The sequence below is a fragment of the Podarcis raffonei genome, chromosome 4, assembly GCF_027172205.1.
Source record: "Podarcis raffonei isolate rPodRaf1 chromosome 4, rPodRaf1.pri, whole genome shotgun sequence".
NCBI lineage: Eukaryota > Metazoa > Chordata > Lepidosauria > Squamata > Lacertidae > Podarcis > Podarcis raffonei.
Window position 1 is genome coordinate 29,224,446 of NC_070605.1, and position 25,801 is coordinate 29,250,246.

A 25,801-nucleotide genomic window follows, 5' to 3' on the forward strand; every position below is an offset into this window, starting at 1 on the left:
TTGTTTTAAACCACTACCCCCCCTTTCAATGTCTCTCCCTTCTCACTTACATACCATATTCACTGCATTTGTGCAACCTGTCTTCTCTTTTGCTCCTGCAAATCCTCCCAACAGGGGCTGTACGACGGCAGACTTAACATTTTTATATATAGGAAGATAGGAAGCTGCCAAACACTGAATCAGACCCTTGGTCTATCTAGCTCAGTATTGTCTCCACTGTCTGAAAGCAGCTCTCCAGGGTTTCAGGCAAGAGTCTCTCCCAGCTCTACCGGAAGATTGAATTTGGGGTCTTCATGCAAGACAGTCTGTACCACTGAGCTATGGCCCTTCCCCGAGAGAAGTGAGATTGTGTTGATTTGCTGCAGCAAAAGCAAACTTGTGGCACCTTAAACAAGTGCAACCTTTTTAGCCAGAATCTACTTTGTCAGATACAGATTTATTTTGACTGTACATTCCTGTCAGCAGCAACCATCTTTGCTGTGTATTTATTCCTAGTGCCATTGCATGTTGATACAGTGGTACCTGAGGTTACATATGCTTCAGGTTACATACGCTTCAGGTTACAGACTCCGCTAACCCAGAAATATTACCTCGGGTTAAGAAATTTGCTTCAGGATAAGAACAGAAATCGTGCTCCAGCGGCGCAGCAGCAGCAGGAGGCCCCATTGGCTAAAGTGGTGCTTCAGGTTAAGAACAGTTACAGGTTAAGAACAGACCTCCGGAACAAATTAAGTACTTAACCCGAGGTACCACTGTATGTTCTATTAGCAAAGATGTAATGCAAATATTATTTGTCACATTACTGTAGATTAAATACTTTGACATTCAACCATTTTGAAGCTTACAATATTCTACCCTCATCACGGAAAAGTCGAAATAGTCAGGAAAATGAAGAAGCGCATAAAGAAAAATAGCCTTTTTAATGTATGTGGTTTTTTTAATATGGGCTGTTTTTTTTCTAGAGAATGTTGCTTATCTTGGAACTTTCTTTTGGCAGATGGTTGTCAAAACATTCATGGATATGGACCAGGACTCTGAAGAAGAAAAGGAGCTCTATCTAAATCTTGCTTTACATCTTGCCTCCGATTTTTTCCTTAAGCATCCTGATAAAGATGTACGCTTGCTCGTAGCTTGTTGTCTTGCTGATATTTTTAGAATATATGCTCCTGAAGCACCATACACTTCACCAGATAAACTTAAGGTAAGATTGCATGTCATCCTTATTTTCTGTGACTTCGGATGAGCAGTAGTGCTGTTTTATGTTTATTTCTAAACATTCAAAAACAATTGAGAGGTTAGAACTCTTCAGCAGAGCTTTCACACTGCATATTCTAACTGATGTGAATTAAATATTTTTTAAAGCACTGGCTCCATTTTCAGAAGTTAGCTAGGTATTTTTAAGTGATTTGTTGTAGGATCAGTGTGGGAATTGTTAAGGTGTAGTCTGGTTTTATAGGCCCAGTTTGAAGGGAAGTACTGATAATATTTGCTACAGTGTATTTAGGCTTGGAGTGACAGTTGCCTGTTATTTATCACAGATTGATCTATGTTGCAAAACAAAGCCTAGGAAAATTGAAAAGTCGATAAGCAGGGACATTTTGCCTGTTAAAAGAATCCTGAAATAAAATTTTGCAAGTGCTAAATGCAGTTGTGCGTTCCTATGACCCTTACATGAGAACTTGATTATATGAGTTAGGGCAGCATGCAAAACTTGAATTGAGTAGCTGTTGGCAAGGTAGCTGTGTAGGTTTAAAGCTATTCCAACAGGCAAAAACTAAAACTAAACAATTAATAACCACTGGCATTCTGTATGCCTTCTTATGACCTTAAAGTTATTTGTGTGTGTATGTGTTCATATGAATAATAAATATTGTCAGTTGCCTGCTATCAAAAGATACTGATTTGTTAAATTATAGCATTTGGGGTCAAATTATGGCAAGTCTTTGGCATTTTTTCCTTTGACTATATGAATTCTAAAGTAGTTTGAATTTTAGGTGGAGATATGTTTCTGTATTATGAAGTGTTCTGATGTTAGCAAGTAGTATTTATGTTTATGGCTTTCAGCAGTTCCATCTTGCACAGCTATATTGTCTGCAGTTTGTTGTATTTGTTTTCCGAGACTCATGTATCTGTACAGTAAATGACAAAGTTGTATGTTATAGAACTTAGTTGTTGACTCCTATTTGCCTCTTTTATGATAGTGCTGTCAAGAAGCTGCTTGAAAAATGTTGTCCTGTAGTGAATGAAAATGAGTGTCATTTTGTGACCATTTGCTAGGGACATGGGCACTGTTTTATAAAGTCGCCAGGCAAAATGTAGTTTCATCATAATGTTATCAGGGCCTAGAGTATGGTTCAGGTTTTCTGTTGAGAAGAGCCTAGGTTTTCCTTGGGGGTCTTCCTCTTACCTTTCCTCCTCCAGTGTGGTTGTGAAGAGGGTTCAGAAGCTTTCATTTTTGTTTTGGATTAACTACATCTTGTTGTTTTATCTGAGCTTGGCAAAATTGGTTAAACTCAACTGTGATTCATTTATAACAATAATTTAATTGTTATGAACTTGTTTGAAACAAGTGCAACTTTAAGCTGAAGTTAACAAGCGAATCATAGTTAAGATTAGCCACAGTTTACCATGTAAGACTAACTCTGATTAATTGAAACTGAAGCAAACACTTCTCATTTCGTTGTGGCCATGCCAGACGAGGGGATTGCACATTATGATAAACCATAGTGGATTATTCCAGTTACATAACTTATTTTTCCTCCTAAAATAATAATTCTAAGGAGTTGCAGAGTGCTGCATCTTTGTAATGGAATGGGCATCGAAAATGGTGTGTTGTGTGTCATGGACTCTAGTTTTTCAGCTCAGTTCCTTACAAGTGTCTGACTGCTATTGTCCATAACAAAGTCCTTGTATTTTTCAGCTATTCTATCCTCCGTTTCAGCGCTTCTGAGTGGCTTATTGCTGCTTTTATTGATTCTAAAACCATTATATGTGACATTCATTTTAATTAGGGCTGTAAGTGTGTTGTTGTTTTTTAAATCCTTTCAATCAGATGAAAATGTGCTCTTGATTAATTGGACAGAAGATTTTTTTTAGGGAAATATTTTAATACAAGTACTTAAACTGCAAAAGGCAAGGGCTATCTTGAAAGACACATCTCCCCCTTTCTCTAACACATGGGAATGATGATACCTGGCATAATGAATGTGTGCATCCTGTAAAAACAAGTGAATACACCTCTTTCTTCCGAAATATTGCTTTTACCCATATGCAAATGTATGCAGATTTAGCTAACAGATTAATCAACTAAAACACACATGAGTAATGAATTTAAATTTTAATTGGCATGCAACCCTAATTGTAATCCATTTTAAAGATGCAGAATAAATCATGCTGATTATCTTTCTGGGTTTGTACAATTCTCAGAACAGTGGTTTTAAAGAAAATGGTTCTCCTAGAATTTGTGGTTTCCTGGGTTGGGCAGAAATACAGTAAAGAGAATTTTGTGAATTTATTTTCTATAAATACATAGTTTGAGTCTGAACTCAGTCTAGAGTTCCTTATGCTCCTTACTATGGACAGATTGGTTTTTTGAGGTTGCCTTGTTCTATATCATTGTTTCCCAAAGTTGGTCCTGTTAGCTAGGGATGATGGGAGCTGCAATCCAAAAACAACTCGAGTCCCAATTGTGGGAAACACTGTTTCCAGAAAAGTTTCTTAAAAACAACAACCCTATTTTCTTTTCACCAAGTCTGACTGTAGATTTCTTGTTCTCTAGAACAATAATCTGGCAATTTAATTGCTGTGGGGTAGGTTGATCAATCAGTTTGCTTGAATAACCCAACAATTCCCACATCCTACTGCATGTGAAAAGCTAGCTGATGTATTTTCACATACAGGTGTTTTGGGGAGAATGGAAAAAAGGACTACATGGCTCTGGATGTAATACTGATCTGTTGGGGGGGACCGAATCCACTTTATAGTTCCAGGTGTGGTTTCTGCTTTGTGGTACTGGTAAAGGGCCAGCACAGTGCTGCTTCTAACAGTGAGCCTCAGCCCTAAGATGTTACTGGATAATTTCTACTCTCTATGGGGAAAGTCAGTGAAATGCCTCCCCCTCCCCATTTCTCCACCCACATATAGGAGAAAAGTTTAGAGAGGCCTTGTGTACACAGCTCTAGGTTGGATGGTGTACTAAATTGTTAAAAAAAAAAAATGAGTCTCCTAGCATGCAGAGAGAGGACACAGTGCAAGGTCTAAGAAAGCACCAATGAGAGTCCCTTAGCTGTGTGAGGAGTTTCATTTTTTTAGCTGCTCTTCATTTGCGTCTCGGGTCAGCAGGTGGGCAGCAACAAACTAGGATAGCAAGTTAATAAAAGGTAAATGTAAAGATAATGATAATATACAGTTAGCACAGTCTGAGACTGACAAGCCATAGTTTAAGGTTGTAGTTTGTTGGCCCACAGTTAGTGAGCTGTATCTGATTCAGATGTACAAACCCCAGTAAACTATATTTAAAAAGTTTACAGTTATATTGGAATGAAGCTACATGGTTTGGATAGAAAACTGCTAGGTGTAGTTCTTTTTACCTTGTTGTCAACACTGAAATTTCTGAAGCCACGGTCTATGTCTCAGTTAGTTCAGAGAACTCACTTTGACTATAGAAGACCAGTTTGAAGTAAGTGGATTAGTACCATATTAATTCAGGTTGGCTAATTGATTGTGAACTGAAGCCTAACTACACTTATTCATAGTCTTCCCTTGTTGCTTCCCTCATCTTCTTTCCATTTTTTCACCCTCTCTGTTGAAATTTAGATTGGTACATTTCTTTTAGGCAATAGTATTGTTATGTTAAATTGCCAAGTACATTCGTTTCCACTTGAAATGACTACTTGGTTAACCTTTATGTAGTGTGTTTTGAAAGTGTTCAGTATTACTTTTTATAAGTCAAAAGTTAAAAGAAATGACGTCTAGCTTTGCAGTCCTCTTTTACTAGATTGTTCACATTTACTCCCTTCATTGCAACGATGTATTTCACAAGCACAGCTTTTCGAAAGTGCTTTTTTAACATTGTCAGTGTCAACAGTCTTGATTCCCAGACAAATTATTTTGAAATGTTTCTTCCCAACAACACTATATATCATAAACCTAGCTTTTCAAATGCATGTCTGTCAGTGCTGATGTTACAGTACGTTGCTTTTAGCCAGACAAATTACTTGGGAAAAGGCATTTCAAACAAGCGAAAGAAGGGAGGACAAGAACCCTATCCAATTAACTTTCACTTTCCCAATAGAATACGTGTGAACTTTCCAAGGAGCAGAGTTTTCTTCAGCAAAACCTCTCAAACGGCAGTGCTCTCGATGACCCAGTTGCCACATTGACTCTAGCATGTGAGACATAGAGCTAAAACCGGGAAGTGTTTTGGAAGACATGGTGTTGTGCGATCCTTTTAGACACCCAGACCTTCTAGCAGAGAAGACAAAATTATTTTGAGCATATATTCCACCTCATTGTTTGGATTTATTTGAGGTGATGCTGAAATGCCAAGCTCTGAAACCTGCTCCTCCACTGTGCCTTACGCTTCTGACTCATGTGTCTGCAGATTTGACAGCTCTTTTGATTCCTCGTGTCTCCATATGTATATTCTTGTTATCAGTTGTTACTCTTCTCTAGGTTACTGCTCAGCATGCCCTTTAAAAAAAAACTTCTTAGGTGACAGCTCCCTCACACTTGGTTTGTCCTCTTGAATGGCTCACACACTGTATGGGGGCTGTTATGCACACAAGTTTAGTGTCAGAAGGAAAGCCCCCTGGTGGCTGTATCTAGGAAATCTTGCTTCCAGCAGCCCTTTTCATTTAAAGACTTGTGTGCACTCCGTATGGAGAGTTGTGAAAATTCGTTTATTTTGCTTTCTGCAGGTTGGTAAACGCAAATGAGTTTTTATACTCATAATCCATTCCTGCTTGCCTTGGAAAAGGCTTAGGGTGGTCAGACAATGTGTGTGAATTGAACAGTCATGGAAAGATTGAGGAGCTGTTCCCATGATTTCCCACTGCATCTCTTGTTGCTGCTGAAATTGCTGAAAATACTTCTTCATGCCATGCAGTGCATAGTTAAACTATAGGACTCTCTCCCACAAATTTAATACTTAATAATGATAATAATTATTACCAGGATTTCATTCTGTCATTATTCACTGTAATAGACTGAAAGCTCAAAACCTGATTCAGAATAAAATTAAAGTGAAAACAAGTGCTGCAAAATCCTGATTGATGTTCCTAATATTTTCTGTCTTTTTATGTGCTTCAGACTTTGATTGTGAGAATAAGAGGTTAGTTAAAATATGTTACGAATTCTAGTTCATAGAGAAATGATTTTTCAGTTGAAGTGAATGCTTATGCAACTAGTATATATTTGTTATGTATGTGAAATAAATACCTGTTCTTTCCTTTACAGGATATTTTTATGTTCATAACAAGACAATTGAAAGGATTAGAAGATACAAAAAGTCCACAGTTCAATAGATATTTTTATTTGCTTGAGGCAAGTGTAAATTATTTTCTATTTATAAGCTATCCACAGTTGCTTTAAAACAGGCAAAATGTTCACTTTTTAAAAATATCAATGGGTGGAGATCCAAAATCATGCTAGTAGAAACCACAGGACTTACCTTTTATCTTTTTGTTAGGTTGCTGTTCCACATACATTAACCGTCTTCTTTTCCTATATAGAACATTGCGTGGGTTAAATCTTACAACATATGCTTTGAACTCGAAGATAGCAATGAAATTTTCACACAATTGTACAGAACATTGTTTTCTGTAATCAAGTAAGTATATATATCTTTAACAACAAATTTATTCATGGAAAGGTTGGGATTAAAATAGTACAGGCAACAACCGATTTACATGCTTTCAATATGTGCGTGACCATGCACACGCACATCGCAGCAACTTGTAAGTGGCTGGAAAATGGGATGGAGCACACAATGACCCAGAATGCAACCCATGCGCAAATCGGGGGTTGCCTGTATTTCACATTGTTAGGGATTAGTACCAGACTTGCAGGTGCCTAGGCCATTTAAAACACCCTGAATTTTCCAAGCCACAGATGCATTGTTCATTAAACTAATTGATTAAGGTTGCAATCCTGTACACTAGTGGTAGGGAACCTCTGACTTGCCAGATGTCCCCATTTGGCCAGCAGTATGGTTTGACTCAAACCACATCCACCTGACATCATATGATGTTAGGGGCTGACAAATCCGCAGGGCTGAATTGAAAAAGGAAGTCATGAAGTACATTCTAATCTCCCCTTCATGGGCAAGGTCTTCAAGCAGGTGGTCATGGGCCAGATCCAGGTTCTTTTGGCTGAAACTGATTTTCTAGATCCATTTCAATCTGGGTTTTGACCCAATATTTGTACAGAAACTACCTTAGTTGCTCTGTATGATGACATTTGCCAAGAGAGAGGGAAGGAGTGTGTCCTCCTGTTAGTTCTCTAAACAGGGCAGCCTAACTTCTGTTGTCTGTGCTCCTGTAACTCGATAATTTAGACTACTGCAGTGCATTATATGTTGGGCTGCCTTTGAAGACAGTTTGGAAACTGTAGCTGGTGTAGACTACAGCAGCTAGATTGGTGACTGGGGCAGGATGATCTGAACATATAACATTGATGCTGAGACAATTGCACTAGCTACCAGTTTGTTCCCCATCCATGCTTTGGTGTAAGTCCCATTCTACTCAGTGGCGCTTACTTCTGAGTAGGCATATATAAGATTGCACTTAAAAATTCGATTTTAGATTAGTTTATAGTCTCTGTATACACACAGGGGGTCCATGCGCAGAGCTCTTAATGACAACTCATAGATTATATCTTTATGGTCATGAACAGTTGCAGAAACACCATACTAAATATCAGCCAAGATAGATCCCCATAGTTTAGTAGTGTCATAGTTTAGTAGTCATAGTTTAGTAGTGTAATGTATTAACTTCACCTCCGCTGAGCCTTCTGTTTGATGCTAGAGTTATGAAAAGCAAAAATTACAACATTGTCACTAATTTTACATCAGAGAATGACAGTGATAAATGGACTGGGCCACATTCCTCCAAATTTTTAAAAAGTGTGAAAATATGTGTGAGTTTTAATTCAGTGATTTTGTCTAGTAAGCAGAATAGGACTTGGGATACCAGGGTTCAAATGCCCCCTCGGCCATGAATTTCACTGGGTGACCTTGGGCCAGTCACTGTCTCTAAGCGTAACCTATCTCTCAGCTTGTTGTGAGGATAGAGCAAGGGGAAATCATGTGCACCACTCTGAACTCCTTGAAGGAAATAGTGGCTAAATGTAATAATAGTTTATTTTACTTATTTATCTTATGACAACCATAGTGAATTATATTGTGCTAAGGAGCTGAAAATCTGTTCCTCTTGATTTCAGCAATGGTCATAATCAAAAGGTTCATATGCATATGGTGGATTTGATGAGCTCTATAATTTGTGAAGGTGATACAGTGTCTCAGGAGCTTTTGGATACAGTTTTAGTTAACCTGGTGCCTGCACATAAGGTAAGCAGTAACATTTCCCTAATTTCCTGGCACTTCCGTTAACTTTTATTTAGCATCAACAGGCATGTATGTGGCAAAGTTATAGTGCAGCTACCTTTTATTCGTGGCTCTGTAACCAGGGTTAGACTGCCAAACTGAAGCAATAAAGTTGGCCAAGTTCTCCATCCCTTGTTCCCACTTCTTAGACAGAGATCAACTCTTTTTTTGCAAGAAGTTGGAGAACTGCATTGCTTGAGTTCAAGCGTTGCTTGAGTTTAATGGCAGATAGCACTGGGCAAACACCATTCACGTGTGTGTTTTCCTCTTCTGTCCTCAAATGGCATTGTTAGTAACTCTTCCATTCTAGAAAGAGGGGCAAGCAGAGCTGTGCTCCCTGTCGTGGCACTTATTAGGATAGGGGAGTGCAGGCAGAAAAGCTGTGTGCGACTAGGCTATGTAGGCAGATGGATGACCTTTCTGAATAATAATTTGTAAGGCTAACATTAACTAAATCATGTTAATATAAATGTTCATATTTCAAGTACTTGAGGTGTCTTGCAGTCTTGGAACATAAGGGTGCAAATCACAGTATTTCTCTATGTCTCCGTTGTTCTGACTAGCTGTGTCTCAGCCAAATATTTGTTCTTTTCCTGAAGCTGATTTGGGAAAGAACAATTACGTTTGGGAAGGAAAGCTATTTTTCCCAACGCTAGATAGCACAGGGAAAGCTCATGTTTCTACCTTTTTGTGGTTAATCCTATCAATGCTTCATTGCTTGGTCAGGAGTATAAAGACTGTGTGTATTTGCCATTTTGTTATTTCTTGAGGCACCATATTTGGAGGACTGTTGAAAAGTTGCCTTGGCTACATGTATATTATTTCATGTTGGTTTTCCCAGTTTTCGGAAGTGTAATTAGCTGTTTCAGATTTCTGGATGCAAAGAACTATTAATATCTGGAAAACACAAGAGTATCAACTGGCTTTTAATTTTTATTTGAAAGCATTACATCTTAGGAGTCACATGGTACACTTTTCAGTTAGTCATTATTAATTGATCTTGAAATGAAATTGATCTAGCTATTGCTCAACAGTATTTTATAACTGAATTTAACCTGACTCCGTTTTTCACAGGGTTAATTGAGTTAAATAATTTAATACCATCAAGGAAAAAAAGCAATTTAAATTGAGTTTCTGATTTTCATTTTTGCGTGTTTTGTGAACCAGGATGTGTGTTAATTGGTTACTATAACAACTAAATATTCATTTGCAACTAAATAAAGCTTTTATACAACCTTGAAACATAATCCCAAACCTTTGGACGTGCAGCCCACATACACTGCAGAATTACACTTGCTTAGAGGCAAGACAGATTTTTGTTAGGCTCTTTCTGTATCCATGCAAGGATACTATACAGAAATAATTACTTCAAAGGCTAAGGCTACAGTGCTTTTATTTATACACAAGTTCAGCTGAACAAAGTTGAATTTACTTCTGAGTAAAGTTGTAGTAGACTTTGCTGTAAGTGTCCTGAACTTTTTCATCATCATCATCAAAATAATAATAAAATTATACCCTGCCCATCTGGCTGGGTTTCCCCAGCAACTCTGGGTGGCTCCCAACTGAATAGAGTGGTACCTCGGGTTAAGTACTTAATTCGTTCTGGAGGTCTGTACTTAACCTGAAATTGTTCTTAACTTGAAGCACCACTTTAGCTAATGGGGCCTCCTGGTGCCGCCGCGCCACTGGAGCACAATTTCTGTTCTCATCCTGAAGCAAAGTTCTTAACCTGAAGCACTATTTCTGGGTTAGCGGAGTCTGTAACCTGAAGCGTATGTAGCCTGAAGCGTATGTAACCCGAGGTACCACTGTATTAAAAACAGTACAGCAAAGCAAGAGTTGGTAGTGAGCAAAATAGTATTTCTCAGTGGGACAGATAAGTAATGTTGGTGCTGTTAAATAATTAGACATAAATTGGAGAACTGAACACATTTCAGAAGAACAGGTAGCTGGATAGCATAGAATATGAGTACAGGATCACTCGTCTGGGCTTTATAAGTGATCCTAGTGATTTATACTAGTATAATCTCCGGAGTCCTAGCAGTTCTGGGCATTTGCTAGGAAGCATAAAACAATAAATAGTAATACATAACTTAGTTTGTCAGTTGTAATGTTAAACTGTAGATTATTGGTCTGAAAAATAACTAAACCAAGGAAAACTGATAGATTGAGAGATGGAAGATAGCAGAAACCAGGATTTATGGCCGACAGCACACTCTTATGCATGCATACACAGAAGTAAGTCCCAGAGTTCAGTGGGACTTAACCCAGATAAGCTCAGTGTTCTCGAAGCTACCAGCATGAGTTTGACCAAACTGAGGGAGGCAGTGGAAGACAGGAGTGCCTGGCATGCTCTGGTCCATGGGGTCACAAAGAGTCGGACACGACTAAACAACAACAACAAAGCACATAGAGGATTGCAGCCTGCGTAGTAGCCTTTTTCTGAGCTTTGAAAGTTTGACACTGCATTGACCAACTCAATAGTTGTTTCTATATATTGTAATCATAGTGGGTTTTTGTGTGTGCAATACTTGTGGGTATCCTTTTTTTAAAATTGGCATTTGTCCATCTTGTTTGTGAAGATTTGCAAAAAGCCAGTTACGTGAATTCACTTATTTGTATCTGAGCATACATTTCAAGCACACTTTTACAGCGTTTCCTGTCTGAAATATACCTTTCAGAACTTAAACAAACAAGCATATGACTTGGCAAAGGCTTTACTGAAGAGGACGGCCCAAGCTATTGAACCATACATTACTAATGTAAGTGAGGATTTAAAGTGACTGTGCAGATGAAACTGAGTAAAATGTATAATTTGATGATGACTAAGTACGTGCATATCTGGAGAGTCAGTTAAAATTGTCCTAAGTTAAAAGTGCTTAGAACCCTTAGAAAGCAGAACAGTTTCTGTAGGACACCAAAATAATAGTAACATGGTCTCTAGGCAGGCCTTCTCTGGGAAGGTATTCCACATGGAACACCACAGGAAAAGTGCACTCTCTCTTTCTCCAGCTGCTACCTATCACACTTCAGATGGTGCAGGGATCTGGAGAAAGGCCTTAGATGGCATTCTTGGTCAGTGGGTGGATTGATATGGCAATCCAACAAATAATTTGGATCCGAAGCTGTTTAGGGCTTTAAAGGTTAAGAGCAGTGCTTTCATTTGAGTTCTGAAACTTCCCGATAGCTTGTGGTGTTGTTTCAGTACAAGAAAAAGACAGTCTCTCTGCCAGAAACGAAAAAGACTGTCATAGCAGTGCTCTAGGCACAGCAGTGTTCTTCCGGAGAATTATTAATGTAGATTGTGAAATGTTTTATTTTCAGCTGTACTCAATAATTGTTATCCTTTATTCTGCATAAATGTGGTTTCCATTGCACATATGTTTTAAAACAAATTGAATGAAAATTGAATCCTTTGGGGTGAAAGGCAGGATATAGATGTAATAATAAATAAATACGATTTCTCTTACGTTTGAAAGCTCATTGCGTTAAAGGGCAGTCGGAAATTTAGACTATGAGCTTAAGTTGAAACTAGAGTAAGTCTTCTACGTAGGTTTAGTATGTTATTGTTTCCTGCAGTTAACTAGCTGAGTTACCAGAAATCTAAGATAGCAGGCATTTGGGTAGAATGCTAGGTTAGTGGGCCTTCTTAAAGTACTTTCAAATGATGTACTTTTAGAAATATGAAGAGCTAAGCCGAAGTTAAAAATAGAAGTTTGTTCTTAAGATGGGCTTCCAAATACTTCAAATGTGAGAAGGTAATTACTTGGGAGTTTGGGGGTCACATGTTTGTCCTCTGGGCATTTTGATAGCCCTTTGTGGTGTCTTCCCAGAACAGCTTGGAATAGATCGTTGAGAGAGGCTGAGAACCTTCTTCTGCTGTTGATACATCTTGCTTTGTCTTACAGTTCTTTAATCAAGTGCTTATGTTAGGAAAAACGTCTATCAGTGATCTCTCGGAGCATGTTTTTGACTTAATTCTGGAGCTATACAATATTGATAGTCATCTTTTACTATCAGTTTTGCCACAGCTTGAATTTAAACTAAAGGTAAGTGTTCTATCAGTTGTATCAAATCTGGATTCTTTGCACCTCAGTGAACATTGGTGCGTCAACTCCTTTTCCTTATGAGCACCTTTTAGTTTCCCTGTAGCAATTCTCTTTATCTAGCCCTTGGGGGTCTCCTCAGGCCACCCCCCCTTCCAAGTACTGTTCTTCACTGGTCTGTGGCCCCTGAAAACAGAATTATAGAGTTGGAAGGAACCCACAAGGATCATCTAGTCCACTGCAGTGAAATAATCCTGCCCACAGCTGTCCCTGGGTGGGCTAGAACCACCAACCTTCTGGTTAACAGCCAGTTGCACTGACCCATTGCACCACATGACTTGAAGGGGGCCAGGCTGGAAAAGGCTCCCCACCTCTGCCCTGCAGCATTCCGGGTCCACTACCTATACGCAATGGAGGAGTGGAGGAGGAGGAGTTTGGATTTGATATCCTGCTTTATCACTACCCAAAGGAGTCTCAAAGCGGCTAACATTCTCCTTTCCCTTCCTCCCTCACTACAAACACTCTGTGAGGTGAGTGGGGCTGAGAGACTGCAAAGAAGTGTGACTAGCCCAAGGTCACCCAGCAGCTGCATGTGGAGGAGCGGAGACGTGAACCCGGTTCACCAGATTACGAGTCTATCGCTCTTAACCACTACACCACACTGACTCTCTTTACATGCAGTAACTGTGTCCAGATGCTGTTTCAGTTGGCAAGCTGGTGAATTAATATTCCCCTCAACACTCCATATATCTGCTTGCAAAGAACACAGGAGCACATGGTCGTAAATAATTTCTTTGTTGCCCTCTGCATCTGTGGGATGAAAGCAGAGGAGCAGCACTGGAGTATACATAAGCAGCTGGAATGAAGAGGGGGAAAAGGAAATGAAACAGAATTCTGGTGTATGTGTAGTCTTAACTTCAGCTAATGCCACTTTGTGCTACATTTGCCATACCTCTTAACATTGGCCCTGTAGGCTGAAAAGGAGCGGGGAAAGAGCATGCAATAGCATCCATCTCTATGTTAGTGTCTATGACAGCGTTTGGACGCAATGCTGAGCCATAAACTATGGGAAAGTAGCGCAGACTGTGCCATGTAACTTGGAGCTCTTCCACTTTGACACTCCTTGCCTCCAGCAGGGAGACAAACCACAATGCAATTGTCTTATAATATATCTGAGCCAGTTCTCAGGATTTGTTTTTCTCCAGACCGTATTCTAAACTTCCCAGTTGTAGTTTGCTTGGGAGAAATAAACCAGGGGCACATGTTTGGACATAAGGCTAAACCAAACACCCTGTGGATTGTTTCCTTGCTGGAGGTAGGGAGGAGTGAAGCAGATGCACTAGCAGGCAGTGTATGCACAACTAATGTTATTTACTATACCTAAGCAAAAGTAGGACTTAGAACTGTAGCCTTCTAATGCATGCTAGGTGTACTTAACAAGGAGCAAGCTCCACTGAACATAATGGACCTGCTTCTGAGTAAACTTGCATAGGACTGGGTTTAAGTTAAGCACATATGAGAAGTATAATAAGTGAGTGATACCTTGGTCCTCAAATGGTATTCGTAAATTGTTTATCAGAGTCATATGACTGGACAGGTTTAATCACTTCCTTTATAAACTGACTTTGTTGCTTGTTGGTTCATTTCCACAGCTATTATTTGCTACCTTTTTAAATTTTAAAATGATATATGTGTATGCTTTTTTTAAAGAAATAGGTTTGTTTGACAACCTGTTTTTACAGATTCTGTCTTGTCTGTCTCTTTCTCTGTGTATGCATTATATATTTATATTGAAATTTATTTTATTTTCCAGAGCAATGACAATGAAGAACGCCTGCAGGTTGTAAAATTACTAGCAAAAATGTTTGGGGCAAAGGATTCAGAGTTGGCATCTCAAAACAAACCACTTTGGCAGTGCTATCTGGGGAGGTATAAATTATTTAGTTCCTTTACCTTGGGGATTAAATACTGAAATTTAATGTAACATTTTGTTATTTTGCAGCATTTTAGACATTCTTTTATGTCTAATATGAGCTGTAGATACATATGAATTCTTTGTTCTGCATCCTCTGAAATTGACATAAATAAAGCTAGATCTTCATCCGTGGTTCCACAAACCTTACAATTATGAACCATATTACTTAGTTTACTGCCATTCACTTCTTTCTGCTAACGTAGATTAATCTGACTCTTGCCAGCACCACAACATTGTAATAATAAATTCTGTGTTTATATTGGATTTTATTAATATTCAACAGTTGTGGAGCTTTCCAAGGAACAGTAACAAAAACAAGGCTTTAGACTTTTAATTAGGTGACAAATGCATATATTAATAAACATTTGCATGAAAGAGATGCATGCTTAAAGATTATATCTTCCAGCTGATTTGTCTTTTGGTTAAAATGAGAAATAGGCTGTAGTATTACATTTTTAAAGTATCTGTTTGGATGTAAATGGCCAAGCCTGATTTATCAGACACAAGTTGGGTAGCAGGTTAAGGGGGGAGAATTGTAGCCCAGTGGCAGAACCACCCACATTGCAGGCAGAAGGTTCCAAGTTCAATCTTGGCATCTCTAGGTAGGGCTGGAAAAGACTGTTGCTTGAAACCCTGGCAAGCTGCTGCCAGTTAGTGTAGACAGTACTAAGCTAGATGGAACATAGTGCATTCTCTTGAACAGTGAATACCTTAGTAATGTCATAAGCAAGTGAAGCTTTGGATGTCAGATTGTATGGCATTAGAAAGAATCCCTTGGGTAGAGAGGGAACTTTCTTCTCTGAAGCCAAAATGACATGGACAAGAATTGACCAAATCTGGATAACTAGAGGACTGGCTCCTAAGATTAGAAAAGTGGAAATTTGCCCTAAAACTTGCTCCGACCATAATGCTGTGAAAATGGAGATGAAACTAACACCAACTGGTTCCTTCAGATGGAGGATGAATGACACCTTGTTTAGAGACGAAGAGGTTACCAAGAAGGCCCAAAAAACCTTGAGAGACTACTTTGAGATAAATATGAATACTACCATTGAAAAAAGAGTAATCTGGGACGCAAGCAAAGCGGTTATGAGGGGGTTTCTAATTCAACAGAATGCAATAAAGAAGAGAACTCAAAATGTGAAAAAAGACAAAATTTTGGAGAAAATAAAAGAGGGCGAGAAGAAACTGAGAGCGAAACCAAAGTCACAAGAGATTCTGAGAGAAATAAAGTTATACCAAGTTCAATATATGAAAATGATGAATCAGGAAATAGAATGGAAAATTAAACAGATGAGACAAAGGACATTTGAATCGGCTAATAAATGTGGGAAACTGTTAGCTTGGCAAATGAAAAAAAGACAAAAACTTAACACCATTACAAATTTGGAAGTGGAAGGAAAGAATATACAGAATCCAGTGGAAATTAGAAAATGTTTCCAGAGGTACTTTAAACAGTTATATACACAAGGGCCACAGAAAGAGATTGATATAGACCAATTCTTAAAAACAAATGGATTACAAAAAATCTCTCAAGAAAACAAGTCAATGTTGAACTATAAAATAACAGAACAGGAGTTAGAAGGTGCCATCCAGAATATGCAGTTGGGCAAATCTCCAGGGCTGGATGGTTTAACCTCAAAATACTATAGATCTTTGAAAGATTGGATAATTCAACCACTAAAGGAGGTTTGTAATGAAATTTTGGAGGGGGAAAAAGCGCCGGAGTCGTGGAAGGAAGCTTACATTACACTTATACCGAAAACTGAGTCTGAAAAGACACAACTTAAGAACTACCGCCCCATATCCCTGCTTAACGTGGACTACAAAATTTTTGCAGATATTTTGGCTAAAAGATTAAAAAAAGTATTAGTGGAAGAGATACATAAAGACCAAGCTGGCTTTCTCCCGGGCAGACACTTGTCTGACAACACGAGAAATATAATTAACATTTTGGAAAAACTGCAAGTGAATATTAATACTAAAGCAGTCTTAATATTTGTAGATGCAGAGAAAGCTTTTGATAATATCTCTTGGAGTTTTATGAAGAAAGATCTTCAGGGGATGGGGGTTGGTCAAGGCTTTGGAAATGGTATAGGTGTAATTTATTCAGAACAAAAGGCTAAACTAATTGTTAACAATGTGGTGACAGAGGAATTTAAGATAGAGAAAGGGACACGACAAGGCTGCCCAATTTCCCCATTGCTCTTTATTTCGGTCCTGGAGGTTTTGCTAAATATGATCAGAAGGGACCAACTGATTAAAGGTATACAGGTCGGAGCTAAACAGTACAAATTGAAAGCTTTTGCAGATGACTTAGTACTGACACTACAGGAGCCAGAATCTAGCACTAAAAGAGTATTGGAACTGATTCAAGAATTTGGTCAAGTGGCAGGATTTAAGTTGAACAAGTTAAAAACTAAGGTTCTTGAGAAAAATTTAACACCGATTGAGGTTTCAGAAGGAGACAGGTTTAACATTGGTTAAGAAAGTAAAATACCTGGGGGTTAATATGACCGCTAAGAACTTAAATTTATTTAAAGATAATTATGAGAAATGTTGGTCAGAAGTGAAAAAGGATCTAGAAATATGGTCAAATTTGAAGCTTTCCTTGTTAGGTCGAATTGCTGTTATAAAGATGAATGCATTGCCAAGAATGTTATTTTTGTTTCAATCATTACAAATTTTGGACAAGATGGACTGTTTCAAGAAGTGGCAGAGAGACATTTCTAGATTTGTCTGGCAGGGCAAGAAGCCCAGAATAAAATTTAAAATACTAACTGATGTAAAGGAAAGAGGTGGATTTGCCCTGCCAGACCTTAAACTATTATGAATTAGCAGCATTTTGCTGGCTGAAAGAATGGCTGCTTCTTGAGAACACAGACATTTTGGATTTAGAAGGTTTTAATAACGTTTTTGGGTGGCATGCATATCTGTGGTATGACAAGGTTAAAGCACACAAAGCATTTAAAAATCACATTGTCAGGAAAGCATTGTTTAATATCTGGATAAGATATAAAGATTTACTTGAAAACAAAACCCCAAGGTGGGTATCACCGATGGAAGCGAAGGCTCAGAAAAAGCTCAATATGGAGGCCAAATGGCCGAAATATTGGGAGATTTTGGAACAAGAAGGAGACAAACTGAAATTGCAGAGTTTTGAGAAACTAAAAGATAAAGTGCGAGACTGGCTTCATTATTATCAAATAAGGGAGGCTTACAATTAGGACAAAAAAATTGGCTTCCAGGTGGAAAAATCAAAATTGGAAACAGAACTGTTAGATCCCAAAACTAAGATACTATCAAGAATGTATAACTTGCTGTTGAAATGGAATACTCAGGATGAAACGGTTAAATCTGCTATGATTAAATGGGCACAAGATGTTGGACATAATATTATGTTTGCTGACTGGGAACAGTTGTGGACCACAGGTATGAAATTCACGGCATGTAATGCCTTAAGAGAGAATATTATGAAAATGATATACAGGTGGTACATGACACCAGTCAAGCTTGCAAAAATCTATCATTTGCCCGATAATAAATGTTGGAAATGTAAAGATAATGAAGGCACATTCTTTCACCTTTGGTGGACGTGCCCAAGGATTAAGGCTTTCTGGGAGATGATATATAATGAAATGAAAAAGGTATTTAAATATACCTTCTTGAAGAAACCAGAGGCCTTTCTCCTGGGCATGGTCGGCCAATTGGTGTTAAAGAAGGATAGAACTTTTTTTAAGTATGCTACAACAGCAGCAAGAATACTTATTGCAAAGTATTGGAAGGCACAAGATCTACCCACCCTGGAAGAATGGCAGATGAAAGTGATAGACTATATGGAATTGGCGGAAATGACTGGCAGAATCCGAGACCAGGGAGAAGAGTCGGTGGAAGAAGATTGGAAGGAATTTAAAGATTATCTACAGAAACATTGTAAAATTAATGAATGTTAAAATGATGTCGGAATGAAATGAAGTGGTTTTAGCAACAATGTTAAAAAGGAGTATGTAAAAATGGTTTGTTAATAAATGAAAATATAAAGCTATAATATGTTAAGATAAAGAACTAAGATCAAATCAAATTTATTAAAAACGGTCACAGACCAGATTAACTCGTACAGCTAGTCAGCACAGCATAACACTGGAAAAAACAAAGGACAATTTCAATACAGATTAGGCCATAACAGCAATTTAAAATTAGACAGCGTAAATAAAATTAAGTATTTGCCTTCGCCTGCATATTGGCATTGGAAAGCTCTTGTTTCCTGCGCCTAATAGCGGCTACACAGAATTTGGCAACATTGATCGTAATTTCAGGGACCTTATCTTCTACCAAGGCTCTCATACGTTGGAGTTCTGATTCATTTTTAAGCTTTTGTAGAACTGGGGCAATAAAGGTCAGGCGTAGGTCCTCGTAGTAACTACAGTGCAGCAATACATGCAGATTTGTTTCCACTTCCGATGAGCCACATGGGCAAACACGTGACTCATATGGTTTGCCCTCATATCTGCCTAGCAGCAGGGCAGAGGGCAGAACGTTAAATCTGGCCAGGGTAAAGGAGTGTCTGTACTTAGGTATTTGTAAATCAGCCAGATAATTTGCGGGTGAGAACCCTCTCCCAAAGTCTCTAAGCAGGTTTTAGAGCAAAGCGTTCAACTATAGACCAGGCCCTTATCCTTCAACACCTGGCAGACAAATACTCTAGAAAAGGGGGGTCTTTATATGCAGCTTTTGTGGATTTTAAATCGGCTTTTGATCTAATACCAAGGGACAGACTCTGGGAAAAGCTTGGCGCTACAAACATAGATAAACGCTTATTATGTCTTATCCGTGGTCTATATGAAAACACCAGGGTGAGGGTAAGATGCGATCGGTCAGGCCATCTAACTAAAGAAATTCAAACGCACTATGGGGTTAAACAAGGATGTGTCCTCGCACCAACGCTATTTAATTTTTATATCAACTCTCTAGCAGTAAATATGGCAAAAGAAAATGCCCACCCTCCCAATCTGGCAGGTATGCCCCTCCCGGTGCTTCTGTATGCGGACGACGCAGTCCTACTCTCCTTTTCCTGCGTTGGCTTGAGGAAGCTTTTGAGATCACTTGCTGACTATTGTCAAGCGGAACAACTATCAATAAATTACAGCAAATCTAAAATTATGGTGTTTTCAAAGAAAAGAAGGAAACACATATGGAGAATTAATGGTCAACCTATTGACCAGGTAGCAACTTTCAAATACCTGGGAATAACTTTTCAGGAAAGGGTCTCGTGGCACCAACAGATGAAAAACGCCATTGCCAATGCAGGAAGGGCCAATAAAGCCCTTACAAGATTTTTTCACGGGAAAGGGGGTAAATACGTTCCGGCGGCCTCCCAGGTTTTTGCTGCAAAAATACTCCCACAACTCACTTATGGATCCCAGGTTTGCAGTTTTAAAAATTTTGCGCCTATGGAGGCATTTCAAACAAAATTCTATCGGTGTTTATTGGGGATCCCCCCCTGTGTATCTAATATAGCTGTCCGCTTAGAAGTTGGACAACCACCCGTTAACGCGCGGTTGTGGATTCTAAAGATACACTACTGGTTAAAACTTATTTTTTTCCCGGCCGGTTTGGCTCCTTTAACACTCTTAGACACCTTTCATTCTACCTGGAAAGCTTCCCTGTTTGAAAAGATAAGAAGCTTGGGATTCTCCCCACAGATCTTGATAGCGGCAGGATATGAGAGAGCCAGAAGTCAAGTGCTTCAACGCATTAGGGACATAGAACTGCAATGTCATATGGGCAAAATGGATAAATATGCCACAATTAGAGACTTTGGGAGAGGGTTCTCACCCGCAAATTATCTGGAAAAAAAAAAAAAAAAGAAGAAAAGAACTAAGATAAAAACAAAGAGGGAAAGGATTTGCTGAATTAACCATTTGAACTGGAATACAAAAAAGGGAGGTGTGAGGAGGTCAGGGAAACAAGTAAATGAAAGGCAAGACATGGAAAGATGGATTTATTTTTAATTGTTTTTATTTTTTCTGTATTTTGTATTTTTTGTTTCTTTTTTATTCTTTTTTATTACTTGTGTGATTCCTTTTGAAATTTTAATAAATATCTTTTTTTTTTTAAAAAAAAAAGAAAGTTGAACAGAGGAGTTTCATTGCCATTATAATTTTATTAATATTGGGTTGGATCCAGACTTGCCAAAGTTTCCAGGCTCTTGCACAGCACCTTGAGATATCTTTTCAGAGTATTCTTCTAAGTCTTTGTTATAACAGTTTACATAATACCTGTAGAATTTATTCTGCTTGCAAATATCTGGATCTAATCCGTCATGTTTACCAGACTGTTTATCTTTTGATTCTTTGAAGATATAGGTATGGCATTTTGATGAAAATTGAAATGAGGGATAACATACTGTGGTTTTTTTGTTTTTTAAACAGGTTTAATGATATCCATGTACCTATCCGTCTTGAATGTGTGAAATTTGCTAGTCACTGCCTTATGAACCATCCAGATCTAGCAAAAGATTTAACAGGTATCAGTAAATTGAGTCTGCAAAAGAAGAGGAACTCTTAGTATTTATTGTGTTTTTAGTAATAGTAAAATAACAGCACTGTTTTTATAGTGCATTTACAAAGGGCCTGGTTTTTGATATTTACTCCTGATTTTTTTTTCTGCATGTGGTAGGGAAGCAAGCCTTCACACTCACCTGTGGCCTAATCTGACTAATACAGTCAGATATATTTTTCTAAGGCACTAGTTGGTCACAGCAGGGGAACTACCACTATACAAATATATAGTAAAAGATTAAGAAATGGGTCCCCAAATTCATCTTTGGGTCAAAAGTAGGTTCTGGGTCTGAAAAAGTTGAAGATAAGTAGTCTAAAGCAGCCTTCCCGTGAAGAACTTATTTTTTAAATTAACATCCCCCCTTCCAAATGAGCCCAGGGCAGCAAACACAGCTGTGATAAAATAATACCATTAAAAATAAAAGCCTTTAAAAACAATTAAATGCTTCTGATACGTCCTGTAGCCAGCATCTTATTCTTCAACTATTAGTGGACAAGCAAATATAACACCATAGTGATTAAATTAGCTATTTTCATGAATTAAAGTCTTTTGCTCACAACTTATCAGATAATAACAGACAGCGAGTTTATTAAGAGGAAAATATTAAATTGTAGTTGTAGCGTCTCCCATTATACAAGCTTTTGCCCTTCATTCTCTGGGACTAGTGTGTCAGCATCAGTCTACGTCAGTTTAGGATACTCGATATAATAGTATAACGTTTTAATTAGGGTGTCCTTTTTTGTACAGAATACCTTAAAGTGAGGTCTCATGACCCTGAAGAAGCTATCAGGCATGATGTTATTGTATCAATAGTTACTGCTGCTAAGAAAGATCTTTTGCTCGTCAATGATCATCTTCTTAACTTTGTGAGGGAGCGAACGCTTGACAAACGGGTAAGTCATTGTATATGTAGGTCAATTACTTGGAGTCATTGTTAGTCCAAGAGTAGGCAACTAATTCAGCATGTTAAAAATTCCTTTCCGTTAAGATTTCTCGCAAGAATTGACTAATTGCATATTTGCATACTGTGATTATCTGCTTTACTCGCACATATTCCTGCATTTCCTAAATTATGAGATTGTATAAACATGAGAGTAAAAAAACTGTGAACTTGTTGTGAATACAGTGAAAGTTTTGTGTGCAACTGATTCCATTTTATGATCCACACAGAAGTGCCTTCAGGATTTTGTAATGTGTAAAGAAGTCTTTGTAATTATTTTGTTCTGCTTAGCCATAGTACTTTAAAACAACCCAATGTATGATTATTATTATGGTTATTAGGTTTAGTGGATTAGTTGAATTTATAACTTGTTCAAATGCCAGATTAGGTCTGTAGCACATCTTACAAAAAAGCAATGTAGCCACTTACTTAATCTTAGTGCATGAAGAGCAAAAGTATAGGGAACAACCTTTATTGAACTGTGTATTATTATTTTTGGCTGTTGGTTTTAATATACACACATGCACAGAGCTGGGAAAAAATCTGGTTGAATACTGTTTCTTTCCTTGTGTTAATTTGTTGCCTTATTGTAGCAAACTCCCCCCTTTTGATAAGTATACTGCCCGCGTTGTGTAAAGATGCATAGCACCCTGCATTTCAAACCCAAGGCAGGTAGCAACAATATTAAAACACTCAATAGTAGAAGTGAATATCCAATAAAGCCAATAAAACAGTTAACAGCAAGAATGAATAAATCAGCACAATCATTACAAAGTCATTGTAGCAGCACCTAACCACTCATAAAGGCCTGGGGGCAAACACATGGGTCGTAGCTGGCACCAGAATGACAATAGAGTTGGCATCAGATGCACTTTTTGGAGGAAGACATTCCAAAGTCAGGGTGCCACCACAGAGAAGGACCTAGCAATTATAAGTTTCCAGATTGTTTTCAAGGGCAGCAACACATAAAGCACATTGCAACAATCCAAAATTTTGAAATGTGTATATTTAGAAACAATGTTATATTTTGATGTTTGAGATATGCTGTTGTTTTAGTGGAGAGTGAGAAAAGAAGCAATGATGGGACTTGCACAGATATACAAGAAGTACTCCTTGCAGTCAGAAGCTGGAAAAGAAGCTTCAAAACAAATTGCCTGGATAAAGGACAAGCTGCTGCATATATATTATCAAAACAGTATTGATGATCGGTAGGTTAACCTGAATATATACAATTAGGAAGTATTCATCCTTTTGCCTTGTGTGAGTATGCCTGCTGACCAATAGCAATAAAGTTGGAAAAGAACACAGCTCATTGAGTCTAGGAGGGCATTCAAACAGCAATTCCAAAGTCTGCACTGCTTTTGGAACTTGGAGTGTTAAGTGTACTGAATTCTCTGGCCATAACTCTTTTGCATTCATAGAAATAGGTGTGATATTCATACTCGGCCTACACAGTTTGTTTGATCAAATGAAGCTTATATCTAAACTAAGACATAAGGTTCTTATATGGAAAACCATGATTTCCAGCTATGTGAATTAACTTGCTTAAGCCTAGAGACTTCTTGCAGGCTCCTCTGAGGAGGATATTGAAAGACGCCATTTTTAAACAAATCTTGGTCTGCCCTTTTTTTCTGGAGTTGAGGTCTTATGTTTCATAATGTGGTTAGTGAGAGCAAGATAGGATCTGAACTCATGATTTTAACCTGGTTTGTTCTCAACACAGTTTAAGTAAGGCACAGTTTTTCCAGTTCAGGCATCACAGGGAACTGATTGGTTTTAAAAAGATAGCTTTTGATAAACGCATATGGTACTTCAAAAAGAAGAAGGGAGAGCAGAGCATGAGAGACTAGGACTGCAATCTTATAAACAATTATCTGGGAGTAAGCCTCAAATTTCCTAGAAGCTTGTTCACCTGGCAAAAACAATAGTTTCTATTTACATCTGAACCAAACCATTGTGTATTTCTATAGATCTTATAAATATTTTAAATAAGTAGCATTCTGTTTGTAACATTTCATTACTAATTTTATTTGTTAAATTTACTTAGATCAGTTTGGTATCGATTTAGTTTTTATGTGCACTTAATCATAGTGGATATTGAGTAATTTGCTTTAGTAACTTCAATCTTGTTTCATATAACAGAGGCTTATTATTGACTATCTCTCTTTAGACTGCTGGTGGAACGCATCTTTGCTCAGTATATGGTCCCTCACAATTTGGAAACAAATGAAAGAATGAAATGTTTATACTACCTTTACGCCACCCTGGATTCAAATGCTGTTAAGTACGTTTTACATGACAAATTTGGAACTAATAATGATGTTTGCAATGCTAATATAGCTAATAATCTTAGTGCACAGAATTTTTGCTTGGATAATATCTGGATACAGACTCAGTGTGCTCAGTATTTAGTAGGTTAAGATTTCTATCAAAATCTATCCTTGAACATGAAAGAAGAGAAAATGGGAAAGAGACCTTGCTACGTCTTTCATATTTTTTGACCGTTTACGTTGATTGTGAATTACAGTTTTCTCAGGCTGTTTAGTGCTTCCTCAAAGTATATTGCAAATATATTATGGGTGGAACAGAGTTGAAACTAGTTTATTTTGCTCTATAATTGGAAACAAATTGGCAAGGCTAAAATGAATTTTGTTCTAGTCTGCCCCACATACCCACTATTTCATGATGGGTGTCATTAATTATTGTCTAATAGGTATTAGCATCTTTGGGCACAATTCGCTTAGAAAACAATAGTGATAGAAACTATAGGATAATCCGAACTAGCACTATGTGCAAAGTTTTAGCTGCTTCTCTGTATCAGAATTTGTGTATAAACACTGTATAAATTAAGAAACTTTTGTATAATGCCATTGTGATATTGACAGTTCTATTTTCAGTTCCTTTCCAATGATCTCTAACATGAGAACTAGTGTGGTATAGTGGTTAAAGTGTTGGATTAGGACCTGGGAGACCAGGTTTCAAATCCCTGCTCAGCAAGAAACTCACTCGGCTTGTCCCAGTCTCTCACAGCCTAACCTACCTCACAGGGTTGTTGTTAGGGTAAAATAGGAAGGAAGAAAATCACATGTCCAAACTTCAAACTGCCTCCCTAGCTGGTATCTTGCTTTTAGTGGGTGGTAGTCAACTAACTTTTCCCCAGAGTAGGCTCATGTAGATGAATGAATATGACTAAATCATAATGGTCTGCTCTGAGTACAGCTTCGCTGAATATCACCCAAAATATTTAAATAATTGAAGGGAATGGATTGATAAAAAGGAAGTTGAAAGAGGAAGTCAATAGGGACCAATCTTTCCAGAATGCTTGGATGGTATTCAAAACTGCAATAATAGAAGCTCAACAAGAATGTATATGGAAAGCTATGAGAGGATACAATCATGGGTAATGAACAGAGTTAAGGAAGTTATTACAGATAAAAAAATGGAAGTGTCATCCAAATGAGAGGAAAAAAGGGAACACAAACATTGCCAAAGGAAATGCATGCAGACAATAAGGGATGCAAAAAAGCCCCAAATAAATGAATCTGAATAATATAAATTTTGCTAACGGCATTAAAGGCAAGAACAAAATATTGTTAGTTCTTCAGCAGAAGAGTAGGCCTTAAAGGCTTATAGCCAGGTGAATTGTTAACTGGAAGTTTCTCCCTATTCATAGTGCT

The 25,801-nt window shown here is 38.0% G+C and overlaps 1 protein-coding gene across 1 annotated transcript in view; it reads left to right on the forward strand.

Annotated features, from left to right (window-relative positions):
• Nucleotides 1-25,801, forward strand: part of PDS5B (PDS5 cohesin associated factor B) — a 71,078-nt gene that overhangs the window by 18,375 nt on the left and 26,902 nt on the right. The window contains exons 3-13 of the mRNA XM_053386028.1: nucleotides 998-1,201; nucleotides 6,457-6,543; nucleotides 6,732-6,829; nucleotides 8,440-8,566; nucleotides 11,284-11,364; nucleotides 12,511-12,651; nucleotides 14,462-14,577; nucleotides 21,055-21,149; nucleotides 21,932-22,077; nucleotides 23,181-23,332; nucleotides 24,295-24,408. Of these exons, the coding sequence (XP_053242003.1) occupies nucleotides 998-1,201; nucleotides 6,457-6,543; nucleotides 6,732-6,829; nucleotides 8,440-8,566; nucleotides 11,284-11,364; nucleotides 12,511-12,651; nucleotides 14,462-14,577; nucleotides 21,055-21,149; nucleotides 21,932-22,077; nucleotides 23,181-23,332; nucleotides 24,295-24,408 (1,361 nt within the window). The remainder of the gene's footprint in view (nucleotides 1-997; nucleotides 1,202-6,456; nucleotides 6,544-6,731; nucleotides 6,830-8,439; nucleotides 8,567-11,283; nucleotides 11,365-12,510; nucleotides 12,652-14,461; nucleotides 14,578-21,054; nucleotides 21,150-21,931; nucleotides 22,078-23,180; nucleotides 23,333-24,294; nucleotides 24,409-25,801) is intronic.